The sequence below is a fragment of the Lissotriton vulgaris genome, chromosome 12 (genome assembly GCF_964263255.1).
Source record: "Lissotriton vulgaris chromosome 12, aLisVul1.2, whole genome shotgun sequence".
In the NCBI taxonomy this organism is placed as follows: domain Eukaryota; kingdom Metazoa; phylum Chordata; class Amphibia; order Caudata; family Salamandridae; genus Lissotriton; species Lissotriton vulgaris.
In genome coordinates, this window is record NC_141700.1 from 714,307,109 (window position 1) to 714,321,618 (window position 14,510).

The 14,510-nt window shown below is 44.4% G+C and overlaps 1 protein-coding gene across 1 annotated transcript in view; it reads right to left on the reverse strand.

Annotated features, from left to right (window-relative positions):
* The window catches only part of LOC147678095 (hydroperoxide isomerase ALOXE3-like), a 194,875-nt gene that overhangs the window by 114,688 nt on the left and 65,677 nt on the right, over positions 1-14,510 (reverse strand). Inside the window, exon 3 of the mRNA XM_086946570.1 lies at positions 8,882-8,966. Coding sequence (XP_086802696.1) covers positions 8,882-8,966 — 85 coding nt within the window. The remainder of the gene's footprint in view (positions 1-8,881; positions 8,967-14,510) is intronic.

A 14,510-nucleotide genomic window follows, 5' to 3' on the forward strand; every position in this document is an offset into this window, starting at 1 on the left:
TGTGCTTAATCCTCTAATAGCATGGCATAAAAGCAATTGGGCTTAACTTAGAGGCAATGTGTGAAGTACGTATGCAGCAAACAAACAGTAATAAAGTGAAGACATAAGAACAATCGGACAAAAGTTTTGAACAAGTAAATGTTAATACATTTTTGGCACAGTGTGGACTGGGGGTTGGTGTGGACCGGAATAACAGGCGTGGAGGCCGTATATACTTGGCTATGGTAGCTGTTTTTATTGCTGTGATTGACAAATGGATTAAGTACAAAGTTCAAGTTGTGAAGCCGTAGTCTGTTCCCTGGTGTCCGCCGGCCGATGGATCTTCCGGACGTCTTCAGGTCTTCCGGGGAAGCGTCGGAGTAACCTCGGAGGGAAACAGAGAGGCAAGGGTTTAGTCCTTTCTAGCTCGGACTTCTGGAGTACCAGTACCAGCACAAGGGTCGTGAGGGGACAGAGGTGACCGTGAGGAGGGGAATGGACGGGAAGGGTTAGACGGAAGGGAAGAGATGTGGGAACGGGGTAGAAGAAACGTGCTCTAGTGAGTGGCCGGGGTGTAGGGACTATGGTACAAGTTATAGGTGCAGTGACTCTACTAAATCTATATACAGTGCAAGGGTGATCTATCAGTGCGTTCTACACAAGTATTTACAAATATCTACAAGGGGACACGGAGACGGTAACAAGGTACTCACGTGCCCCGCCGCAACTCTCCAGCGAGTCACGGCCGCTCTCCAGCCACCTCCAGAGGACTCTACCACTCCTCGGTCCAGACGTCCTCCAATTCTTCGTCTTCGCTCCTCTCACCCCGTCCGCTCTCCTTCACTGGTTCACTACACGCTGTCTCCTGCCACGAGTCGGCTACCTGGAACGCTCTCCTCTCTTCGTCGCCGGCTTTTCTACTTCTCGGCCCGTGGTAGGGGGCGGGACTTCCGGGTTCCCGGCAGGCTGCTTCCGGTTCGGCAACTTCCGGATTCTCGGTGTTCGGGGCCATCCGCATCCGGGTTGGGGCTCTGTCCTGTTGCTTGGTCGGGTTCCTGTAGGGAGAAAAAGAAAGAAGGATTCCTGGTCGTCTGAGATGCAGGAGGGATAGTGGTCATGGTATCCCCACTCGGGCGCCGCCCGGTTGAGGTGAGTGGCGCTCCCCTTCCACACACCAAAACAACAAACATCCAATTATGAGAACCAGAGATATGCAATTTTAAATGCTTTGGTCAATATAAATAGTGATTAAAAGCACAACGTGCCAATTATGGTTATCTGGTAGTGCCAGACAGGGACACAGTCACAAATTCAGGCTGTCCGTGAAGGAAACAGGCCAAATACAGGGACCATGTTAGGCTTGCTTAGAATCGTACCTTATATGCTTCATGCAGTGGCATTTCTGTAGAGGGATGTGGAGTCCTGTGTTGAGATGCGTCATGCAGTTGGTTCCGATGAGTGATGCAGGGGCCTGTGGAGAGTTATGTCACGCTGCGTCTGTTCCGATGGGGAGCTGCAAGGGCTGCATCACTTCTGATAGGGACCCCAGCTTGCTGTGCAGAACACTATTATCCCAACATCCAAGGGTCCAGGACTGCGGTGGCAACTCTATTAGGATTCCCAACAGGCAGAGTCAAGGTGCAGGGTTCAAGAATGTTGGCAATGTGTCTTTGTAGTTCAGAACACGAGGCCAGCCAATTAGACATTGGAGTCATTCTTATGGTCCTGGGTTTATGGTACATGTTCAGTCCTTCCCTCAAATAGCAGGGCAGCAGAGCGCTCCCTCTTGCATGCAGGGTAGCAGAGCGGCTGGGCAGTCCTAGCAGCAGAGCAGTAGGGCACCAAGGTAGAAGGCCAACAGCAGTCCTTCTCACTCTTCCACAGGTCCACGAGTGTTCTAAAGAGTTGGTCTTAGGTTGCCCTTTGTATACCTGGTTGCCACTTTCAAGTGAAAGAAGTTTCTGGAGCATCACCCCTACAAAAATATCAAGATTTCCTGCCTCCCTGCCCTGGTCCCAGTCTATATGGAGGCACAATTTGTTAGTGTGAAGTTCTTTGTGTGTGAGCCGGGCCAGTGCCTTTAAAGCACAGGTGTGGTAGGTGAAAGGTCTGACCCCATCCCTCAAGAGATGCCCATCCTGCCAACACTCAAGCCCTCTATAGTGATACTGTGAAAAGAATACACAAAGGTCAACTGCAAAATACACCCAGTCATGTGACACAGGAACAGGCTGCAATGGTTTGAAAGAAAATGCCAACTTTCTAATGCATGTTTGTTTACGCATTAGGTATTGGCAAGACGGAGGTGACCGAGAGTCACAGCGGGTTCTCGGACGAGAACCACAGAAGCAGTACGAAAAGAGAGACAGGCCATAATTATCACCCTCAAGACATAACAAGCTGTGACAGAGGCCAGGAAATACATTTTGATAAAGTACAGGTTCTAAGAAATAACGGGCCCGAGTGCCATGAGCTACCCTCCATACAAATAAGGAACAGTCGATAGAACCCAGCAATCAATGGATAGATCCGAGTTAAAAGAACTTACAGTTGGCCCCATCCACAAAGATAAATGACAGAGCCCTGATGAGATGAAATTGTCTCCTTATCTGACTTTGTCTGAAAGTGATTTCTTGAATACTGATTTGTACATATAGATTTATTTAAGCACATAAAATTGAAAAAGTACTGTTTGTATGTAGGATGTACATGTTTATTCATTTTCTTATTATTAATGTTGTGTATTATGTGTTGCAAATAATATTGAATGTATATATGTTTCCTTTTTTTTCATTCATAAATGAGAAAAAAAGAGTTTTGCAAAAAGAATTGAAAAAGTCAAAAGGGTATAAATAAAGGTACCCAGACAAACTAAAACTAATCGTTTGGTTTAGTTTTTAAAAATAAGTATTTGAAAACGACTTTGGTGTGGGCATTTTGTGTATTTTTCCAGTTTAAAAATGGTCCAGTCCACTACATTATTCTGGACCTAACTTCTTAGCTTTACAAAACTTTCTAAACGTGGCATTTTCAGTTTTGTTATTCAAAATCTAAATTTAGCTTTAAAGTGTTTTAAATTACAATTCCTCAGACACCAAACATAACTTTCCTACCTGCTCCTCTTCAAACGGCATCACTTATTAAATGTAATAAGGTACCCAATGTTATCATATAGGAGGGTTGGCCACACAATAGAGCAATATGGATGAGTTTTTTATGACCAAGACATGTAAAACTCAAACATATATTTCCAACCTTTTAATTACAATGTACCTTGCCATTAGGGCTGCTCAGCTCCTACCTTAGGGGTGGCTTAAATGTAATAAAAATTAGTTTTAGGCCTCACACAGGGCATATTCTGCCACGTCAAACTAGCAGTGGCAGTCCTGAGACATCTTTTAAGGGCCTACTTAAGGGCGGAGCACAATAAGAGCTGCAGGCCCACCATTAGCATTTAATTTACGGACCCTGGGTCTCTGGTCTATAACTTTACTAGGAGATTAAGTAGATTAAATATGCCAGTCAGGTGTAAGCTAATTTTAACATGTTGTAGGGAGTGAGCACAAACACTTTGTGCACTTTACTACTGCTAACTAGCGCTGGAGTCCTCAGATCAACAAAATGATGTCAGAAAAATAGAAAGAGTGAAGGTAAAAGGTTTGGGGGTGACCCTGCAGAGAGGACAATGTCCAGCATTGGTAAAATGGCTACTGTTGGAGACTATATTTTACATGCTGTCAGCAGCATTATCACAGGTATCTTTGTAAGATAACCAAACTACTGCAAACAATATCACCATGATTTGCCTCTGTTTACATTAGAATTCTGGTAGTTTATCACTTTGAGAACCACTCAGAATTCAAAGCCAAAACTGATAAAGAACATTTATAATATCTCTACACAGTGTAAAGTACAGGCAATATGGGTAACGAATATTTCATCTGTATTGGTAATGTGCACTCCACCACCATGTTTATATCAGTGTAGCGTGTTCTTATTTAATTTGCCTGACTGACTCTGGTTTATGTAAGAACATCTGCTAAATAATATAAGTGTCCCAGAGCACATCAGTATCTCAGAAGGGGCAAAGATGCTTATCTGGCCCCTACTGTACTTTTTGCAGACACACATTCTGTGGTGTGTACGCTGATTCATTTGTAATGACCGGCTCTTGGCCCCACACAATTATTTAATTCCTTCCCACCATATTTTGGACCTGGATGCATGAGCAAAAAGCTCTTTTTGGGACATTCCAACTGGGTGTCCCATGATCCCCAATAAAGGGTTGCAGACATGAATGTTGCTGCTCCTTGATGTACAGCCCAGACTCTCTCAGCAGTGAAATATGGAGCAGGGATTTGAACCTTCTCTGTCTTTCACTGCAGCAAACTCTACAGAATGTACTACAACCTTCCAAGTAATTGCATCAATCAATCAGGGGTTATTAAGCACACTACTCACCCCTAAGGGTCTCAAGGCTCTGAGGGGGGTGGGGTTTCGCAGATCCATTATCCGAAGAGCCAGGTCTTGAGGGCCTTCCTGAAGGTGTTCAGTGAAGGGACAAGTCTAATGTCTGCCGGGAGCTCGTTCCAGGTTTTGGCTGCAATGTGAGAGAAGGATCTTCCCCCTGCTCTGGCTCTGCGAATGTGCAGGGTTTCGTCCAGTGCAAGGTTGGAAGATCAAAGTTTTCTTTTGGGTACGTGGAAGTTGATCCTGTCATTGAGGTGTTTGGGTCCAGTGTTGTGTAGGCATTTTTAGGCTGGGTGAGGATTTTGAAGGTGACTCCTTTCTCCACAGGTAGATAGTGGAGTCTTCGTAGGTTTTGGCTGATGTGTTCTTGCCGGGGTATGCCAAGGACGATTTGGGTGGCGGTGTTCTCTACCGTCTGGTGTTTTCAGAGTAGGGACTTGTTTATGCCGGCGTAGAGAGCATTCCCATAGTCCAGTCTGCTGATGATGAGTGCATGGGGGACTGTCTTCTTTGACTCTGGGGGAATCCATTTGAAGGTCTTGTGGAGGATGCGGAGGGTGTTGAAGCAGCTGGACGTGACAGCGGTGATCTGTTGGTTCATCATGGTGAGGGATGAGTTGAGTATGATGCCGAGGTTTTATGGCGTGGTTTGAAGGGATCGGTAGGCTTCTGAGGGCGGTCGGCCACCAGGTGTTGTCCCATGATGAAGGGGAGGTTCCGAGGACGAGGAGTTCTGTCTTCCTGACGTTGAGCTTAAGGCAGCTGTTGGACAGCCAGACTGCAACATCCTGCATTCCTTTCTGGAACTTGAGTCTGGTGGTGGCGGTTTCTTTGGTGACGGAGAATATGAGCTGGGTGTTGTCAGCATAGGAGATGATAATGAGGCTGTGTTGTCAGACGATGGCGGTGAGGGGGGGCCATGTAGATGTTGAAAAGGGGAAACAGGAGATTTCGGTAGGATCAGAGAGGAAGGGCAGAAGTCTGATTCTTTGGCTTCTTCCGGTGAGGAATGATTGGATCCAGTCTAGGGCTGTTCCTTGCATGCCGGTGTGGTGTCGTCTGGCGACTAGTGTGCGGTGGGAGGCGGTGTTGAAGGCTGCTGATAGGTTGAATAGGATAAGGGCTGTGGAGTGGCCTTGGTCCAGGAGGGTGCGGATGTCATCTGTGGCGGTGAGTAGGGTGGTCTCTGTGCTGTTGCTGCCTCGGAATCTGGATTGGGATGTGTCGAGGATGGCATTGTCTTCGATGAATCGTGTCGCTTCCCTGTTGACTGTTTTCAAAGCAACTTTGGCTGCAAAGGGGAGGAGCGAGATGAGATGGTACTTCTTGAGGTCGGTGGGGTCAGCTGTCAGCTTCTTGAGCAGGGGCCTGACTTCTGCGTGTTTCCAGTCATCTGGGAAGGTTCCCATTCGAGGGTGGTGTAAATGGTGCATTGTAATTTGGCTGGGAAGGGGTTGGCGGCTCTGTGGTAGATGTGTGGGGGACAGGGGTCAGTGGGGGCCCCTGAGTGGATGCCTTTCATGGTTGAGGTAGCGTCTTCAGCTCTGGTCGGATTTCTAGGTAGAGATGGTGAATAATGCAAAAACAACAGTTGATGGACAGAATGCAGAACAATGTCATACATTCACCCTAGTACAGAGATCTGGGCCTAAATCCATCGTTTTTTGCACTCCACGCCACCTAAGTTCAGACATGGCCATATGCAAATCAGCCTTGACCCTGTGCCTCATGGGAACAGTCCAGCCCGAACTGCCAAGCCATGTCTTTCCTGGACCGGAATCAAGCATCCTAGGACTGGTTTCTGGCTATCAGCCGTCTTCAGCCAGGATAGCTTGACTCCAGTGGTGTGGAGAGCATGGGACTCACGTCTGAGCATACCCATCCCACTCGGGGTGACAAATGCAAAAACAACAGTTGATGGACAGAATGCAGAACAATGTCATACATTTACCCCAGTACAGAGATCTGGGCCTAAATCCATCATTTTTTTGCACTCCATACCACCCCAGTTCAGACATGGCCATATGCAAATCAGCCTTGACCCTGTGCGTCATGGGAACAGTCCAGCCCGAACTGCCAAGCCATGGCACTGGCAGCACTGGCATCCCCGGTTTGCCCAGTATGCAACCTTTTGAAGGAAAATGTCTCTCATGCCCTCTTTGTTCCCCCCAACTCTTCACATGCATGCTTTATTTGGCTATAAACTATTTGCAGGCAGCTAGGTACTAGGAGGTAGTGTTGCGCTTCGCATACTCAGAACTGACTTCCGGCCTTTATACGCCTATGCGGTCGCCGAATATTTGGGTGCTATGTGGTTGTTCCAAAGCAAGGCTGTATCCCTTCACTTATTACAGTTGTTTCCCTACATTCCTTTCAAGCACAGAGTATTACACCTTGCTGCTACTACTTGTGATTGATTGGTCATCTGCAACTACCTGCTTTATTTTATTTTAATTTATAATTTTATGAAATATTGCATTTATGTTCAAATTGTGTTTCAATGTGAATGTATTTTTTGAGTTATTAATAATGAATTTTAATGGATATTATACATACTTTTATGCCCTTGGTTGCCGAAATAAAAGTATTTTTGACTTTGAAAAAGCCACTTAGTTTAAAATATTGCACCAGTACTGAAAAAGATGTCCTATAAAGTTCAATTAGACAGGCCGCAACAGGACCAGGGTCAGACTGGGTCACGAAACAGGTCCACGCGCCAAATAAAAAGTGTCCCCCTTTAGTGAATTAGATAGGTAAACATGGCCCACATTTGCAAATCAAAACAGTTTTAAACTTGTAAAGACAGGTTGCATAGATGTTTTGCAAGGTATGGGACACTGCATGCATCTGTGTTTTCTGCATGCAGTATTTGTTGTATTAACCCCTTCACTGCGGCGGCTATTACGCCGCAGCGCTAAGGGGGTGGGGTGGCCGCGTGGCGGTTCCGTGCTTGTGACGGAACCGCTCCGTCACGGCCCACGGGCGAGCTGTGCTTGTGACGGAATGGTTCCGTCACGAACCCGCCCGCCCATTAATTCGTCAGCGCAGGCGCAGAATTCGCGCCACGCAGGCGCGGCGAGCGGGCCGTGACGGAACCGTTCCGTCACAAGCACAGCTCACCCGCGGCTTGTGACGGAACGGTTCCGTCACAAGCATGCAAAGGGTTAAGCTATAAACGGTAAACGGACCCACCAGACCATAAAACAGACTCACAAAAAGCCCAAAAAGCAGCCCACACACTGGACACTGCCAGACTACCCTAAAAGCTAGTCTGATCCTGACAGGGACAATTGCCCCTGTCGGGCTTATCCCTTGTATGTATGTTTATATATATGTAGAGGTGGTTATCAAAGCACAATGCTCACCGGGGAGAGTGGTAAGTGCCAAAGGGTACATTTTAGAAAATGTTCTCAAAGAGGAAAAGGGGAAATGGGTTTGTAAGGTGTGGTAATGTGAGGTGGGATCTCCACCAACACCCTAGGGGGCATATTAGCAAATAATCGCGATATTTATCGCAAAACACGCTTAGCGCATTGTTTTTTTATTGCTGCCTATCGCTGGATATGTTAGCGGAGAAACATGCTATTAGCAACGTTTTTCTCCATTGTGCTAAAATATCCAGCGATAGCGGCGAAATGCGTGAATATCGCTGGAAATCCAGTGATATTCAAAGATTAACGTCAATGGGGACTTAACCTGACAATCCACCTCCCATTGGATAAACAGGTAAGTCATGTTTTGAGCAGGCGTTAGATTATAGCGATAACCGCACTTAGCAAAAAAAAATGTTATCGCTTCGCCTGCCTTGCTAATAGGCGATAACTGTGTTAGCGACTGCTTTCAGTCGCTAACAGGTTGGGTACGCCCACTTTGCATGTCATTAGTGATAAATATCGCTAACATGCAAAGCGGGCCACAAACCTGTCGCTATCGCCTGAAAGCTGTCGCTAACTGCTGTTAGCGACAGCTTGTTGATAGGGCGATAAAAATATAGCTGCTTTAGCAGCAAAAGGCCCTAGATATTATGCCCCTAGATTTTTATTTATAATATTGCAGTGCTCCTTATTTGTTTCTACTAGGTATAACACTCCTGAAACTCTATATCCATTGTTCAGTAGGAACAGTAATGCTTTTGGGGTAGGGGGGGTGACTATCACTAAAGTGAATATAATCTAACTGGGTTCTCGTACAATTAATCAGATTACCCACAGAGGAGATCGTTCAATACCACAGATTATCACTGTTCACTGAAGAAGGAACCCCCCCACAAAAAAAAACTTCCCTCAAATGCTACCTAGTATTTAGTTACTTGCTAAAATATACATTACTTATGTTAATAGTTTGTCTGTATGAATTATTATCATTAAAGTGCTGACAATATTATAATGTTCTGTTCAGACTCTATAAGTTAATACAACATAGAATAACTCACTTGAAGGTCTCTTGTCTCTCTTTCAGTTCATTTTCTCGCTGCTTTAGGAGGAGGGGGTTGTGATCTTCTGCAGAGGCCAGTGTAGCTGCTCAAAAATGTAAAACGAAGGGTGATGTTCAGCGAGGTCTTTCACTGAAGAAATTAAAATTGTCGCATAAAAACGATAAAAGGCACAAGTTAGAATGAGATGCCTATCCAATGCAAAAGAGAAAATATGATTCAGGTGAAGTTAACCTGCCCCAGGTAGGGAAGAATTGGTCAAAAGGCAACACATTTGAAATGTTCGTAGGGCCAGTTGTGGTGCATTTGCCTGCTATAAGGTGTCTATGCTTAGTTTGGTTACTAGCTTTCTGCTTTCTTACTTGAGAAAAACCCACAAAGGATACATTTGACTCTGAAAATCTGATTCTCCTATACCATCTGAACCTTCATGCCACCATCCTACCCCTCTCTGACTATTTCCTCTCCATAAAAGGACAACACATTGGTCAGTGGTATCAATCTCCAAATCCCCATATAACAAAAAGTCTATCAGTACTTCAAATGGGCCACAGTATTGAACTGATAAGAACCCTGCTTATAGCACTTTGGAACTGCTGCGGCATCAGCTTTGCTAGACTCTGAGGACCTTATTACCAAGACAGGTAAGAATATGCATGAACTCCACCAAATGTGAAGATCTCATCAAGCTCTCCTTGAACATTATTCACTGGCTTCCAGTGGAATTCAGGATCATAGCTAAGATTCTCTTCAGTCCCTGAATCCAAGTGGGGCAAAGGCCCATATTACTTGGAGAAACTGGCCTATAGTTCTCCTCATTCTCTTTCCTGATTTGGTAATGACTACTGAAGAGGATGAAATATGGTGACAGATTTATGGCAGTGCTGTAACCCCTATTGTGGAGTACCATCACACCACTTATTGCTGTAGGGTTCCTACTAATTCAGTAAGACTGTGCGTTTGGACAACATAAGCATCAAAACTATGGAGACTGAGTCCTCACATACCATCAGAATATGTTAAGCTAGCTCCTAACAAGCTCACACTGTGACATCTGGACCCCTAAACCTCTTAGGGTACCTGATCGTGTCTGCAACCTCAGAACATTACAACCCTAATTCCCCCCAAGGAAAAAGTGGAAACAGATCTAACCTCTTGTTGTCAACTGAGGCATGTGTAATGACGTAGATGGCCAAGCAGTGAGAGTGCCCAGTGACCAAACTGGTCAGGCACTCAAAAGGGAGACATAAGAAATACACAAATTGCAATTCTTGAGTAAACAAAAATGTGCTGCAATTAATTGTAGAAGAAAACAAGGCATAGTAACCAGCGTTGCAAGAATGGTGAAGAACATGAATAATTCAGCCATTATAATTGTTTTATTGATTATATTAATACACATAATTATACTCCTACCTAGCGTTGTCTACACAAGAGCGCATAGGGTGGATGCGATTCTGCCAGATATCTTAGAGTGGTTTAACTCCCAATTCGCCTACAGCTATGTGTCATCTGGTAGCAAGTCTAGTGTAGAACAGGCCACTGTCCCTCTCAATAGGATGATGAGATTGAGCTGGGCCAGAATTAAAGCATGGGGTGACTACAACAATCCACCAGAATATCTTCTGCTGAACAAAGGCTTGGTGCAGTTTGTATAAGAAAACTGGACCCATTCCTTCTGTGCCTGAGCTCCGGTCCAGTTGACATTGTTGATTCTACCCACCCGGGGCTATCTTCGAACAGACAACAACAAACAAGGACAATTTGCACAGTGATCCCAGTCCTAGGACAGAATATTTTAAGTTATGATAATGTACCTACTAAGAAATGCATTTGTAAGAACCCCCTTTCTGAGTACACAATCTCATATGGGCTCTCAAGCATCTGTGTGCTAAAAGTCATAATTTGAAAAAATGTCAACTTTAAACGTGAACATGTAAAATGGAAATGTGTGTGCACAGGGCTTAATAATCTCACAACATGATTCATGAACATCCCCCTCAAGAAATGGGGATGATTTAAACGAATATCAGATTTGATCCTAACCTTCTTTTTTCACTATTATAGAACTTTAGGTTGGCATGTCCTCAGTATTTCTGGGAGAAAGGAATGAAAAAATGTGGTGTACTGCTGTGCATTCAATCATTTCATTTTTAAGATTGTAGCATTTCTTTAGCGATGTTCTGTGAGATTTGGTACATTACAGAGTTCTGAGTGGAGGCGCTTGAAGAATCTGCAGGAGCTGGACTTTGGAATGAACAGCTGTAGTCATAAGGAAATAAAATCTTACCTCAAAATTCTTGCTGCACTGAACAGTCTCACCATTCACATAAAACCTAATGCTTTACAAAACTCAGCAATACTCAGAAGGTGCTTTTTGTGGATAACTAGTATACATCTGGTGCAGATGAGCTGGGATGCAAACTCCTATTTGTATGGGTACTTTTAGAGCACACTAGTCACCCTGGAGGGTATCCTGGTACTGAAATGCAGGAGTGGTGTGGTCTAAGCCAGGGCTGAGACGAGGTGAATAGCCAGGTCTTCAGTTTCTTGTGAAGTTCAAGAACTGAAGAGGCAGCTCTGATGTGCAGAGGTAAGTCATAGCAGGCTTTAATAGCAAGGTAGAAGGCCCAGCCACTTGGTCAGGTACTGCATATGCAGGGGATGCCTGACAGTACGAGTTTGGTTAAGCAGAGGTGCCCGCTCTCTCTGCAACCAAAAAGAAATGAAGCATTGATTTGTTTCAGCAAAGCAGGAGTATATACACATTAATAACATTCATGTTTTGTGTGTTTTGGTCCTTGGTGAGAGCTGTTCTGTAGCTACCAAGAGAAGACATTATGATTTTATAATGATCACTTACTTTATAGTTTGCACAGCTTGCTTACCTGTTAAAGACAGAATGTATGTTTCAATCCATTTTATCTACTATGGTCTAGTCTGATCTGGGCCAATTGTTTAACACATGCCATTGCCTTTCACCTCAACCAACTGAAGGACTGGATGCTCGTCCGACTAACCATGAGCAGGAGAGAGGTCCTGATTTGAGTGCGGCCAAGTCCTAGTCAACAGTGTTTCCTTATCCACATCAGAACTGTATGCAGTCAGGGTAATACTGACTACCTGACTCCTGCTCCAGTAATCTCATAGCTTCAGACTAGAAACACACAATATTCAACAATCCCACCACACAGAGGGGCCAGGAAATTTACTTTCTCAAGTTCCAAAAGGGAACATGTAATGACTCTCCAATATTTCATCCTATGGAGGAGGTATATATTTAGCCAGGTGTTCAGTGTTCTGACCCTGTCAGCACCCGGTCTCTCCACCCGCTCCCTCTCTGATCTGCATCGCTGTGTGTGGTATCGTATTTGTTCATCTCGTCCTGCCATTGGTATTGCATTTGTTCATCTCGTCCTGCCATTGCTGATAAATTTTTTATCTGTGCAAGATCGTGCCCCACAGCCCCGATTACGTTTTGTTGTGCCTCACTGCCCCGATCCCGTTTTGTTGTGCCTTGTAGCCCGATCCCCTCCCCACTGCATTCTGTGCCATTGCCCTGTTGATTTAAATATTTTCTGTGCCAGAATGTGCCTCACTGCCCCTGACCCCGTCCTCCATAGTTTCATTTTCACTCTCTGCTGCCATTTTGTTGTGCTTTGTAGCCCGATCCCATCCCCACTCACCACCCCGCTCCCGCCTCCCAGCTGCTCCTCCCTCCCACTAGCAACATAAGGGAAGACCCTTGTGAGCAAGAACTGTGACCGACCTGACCCTGTCAGCACCCAGTCGCTCCACCCGCTCCCTCTCTGATCTGCATCGCTGTGTGTGGTATCGTATTTGTTCATCTGAGTCTGTTGGTATGGTATTCAAGAACATAACAGATTCACAACTTCTGTGGTTCTTCTTCAAAACGTTTTTCCCAGGCACTCATTTACTCCCTTTCACATATTGGTTTGAAAAGGAACTTCCAATACAATCTATTGGTCAAACATGACAGGGTTAATTTTTCAGTGCTTTTGATTGACTGCAGAGCTCAACTCTTCTTCATGGGAAAGTGTCAAAAGCAACTGCAGAAAGACAAGAATCTGACATCCGAGAAGTTTGTTGACTGCTGCAGCCAATCTTCATAAGTCCTTAGATGCTGGACTCTTTCTCCCTGCTACAATAGTCAAGCTGAAAGTCATAAAATACATTGTATATGTTTTGTACATCAGATGCAGCCTTTCCCTTCAAGGCAAAGAGGCTTCCATAAGTCTCCAGAGATAGTGAAGGACATGCTTCTTGGCTGAAGGACTTGATTTAGGTTTAGGGTTTTTCTTTCGAGTTACATTTTTTTCTTGGTATTTGGAAAAATAAGACAAATTAATATACCATGATGAGTAGGAATTATCGTATAGAACAAAAACGAGAAGGATAAGCCAATTTATACCTAATGCCCATTAAGTCCTGCCTTGGACTCTGGTTGCACCTAACAAACCATCTAGAATTAGTTATGGAATAACGGGAGTCACTATCAATTCATGGGGGAGTTGTAACAAAGATTTTAAAATCAATACTCTAGAGATCATATGAGCGTGATGGCCTACAGGGGATATCATATAACATTGGTGTGTACGAATAAGCTATCAACCATGGGATAAACATTCACTCAATTCTTATTTAAAAATGTATTAAAGTGTTACGGCATTACTTCTAAATTACCTTTTGCACACATAGTCCGTAATATGAAAAATAATTAAGCACTGTAATGAGTTACTATTGGCAAAGGCCCATATTACTTGGAGAAACTGGCCCTATAGTTCTCCTTATTTTCCCTCCTGATTTGTTAATGACTACTGAAGAGGATGAAATATGGTGACAGATTTAGGGCAGTGCTGTAACCCCTATTGTAGAGCACCATCACAACAGACTGAATTGAACCCAAACACTTATTGCTGTAGGGTTCCTACTAATTCAGTAAGACTGTGCGTTTGGACAACATAAGCATCAAAACTATGGAGACTGAGTCCTCACATACCATCAAAATATGTTAATCTAGCTCCAAACAAGCTCACACTGTGACATCTGGACCCCTAAACCTCTCAGGGTACCTGATGGTGTCTGCAACCTCAGAACATTACAACCCTAATTCCCCCCAAGGAAAAAGTGGAAACAGATCTAACCTCTTGTTGTCAACTCAGGCATGTCAAAAGGGAGACATAAGAAATACACAAATTGCAATTCTTGAGTAAACAAAAATGTGCTGCAATTAATTGTAGAAGAAACCAAGGCGGTATACAACCTTTACAATGAATCTTTAGCCACGCACTACCATTACAACGCAGTCACTACAACGCAAACCATTACAACGCATTGCGCTGGGGGGCGCTCTAGGATAGGGAATAAGTTTAATTTACTATCCAACACCTTCCCTAGTGTCCACGGGGACTGGAGTTGGAATAGTAAATTAAACTATTCACTATCCAGCACCCCAAAGAGCTATGCGTTGTAATGGTATGCATTGTAAAAACCGCGTTGTAATGGCATGCGTGGTAAAAGTATGCGTTGTAACATCATACATCCAAACAAGGCATAGTAACCAGCGTTGCAAGAATGGTGAAGAACATGAATAATTCAGCCATTATAA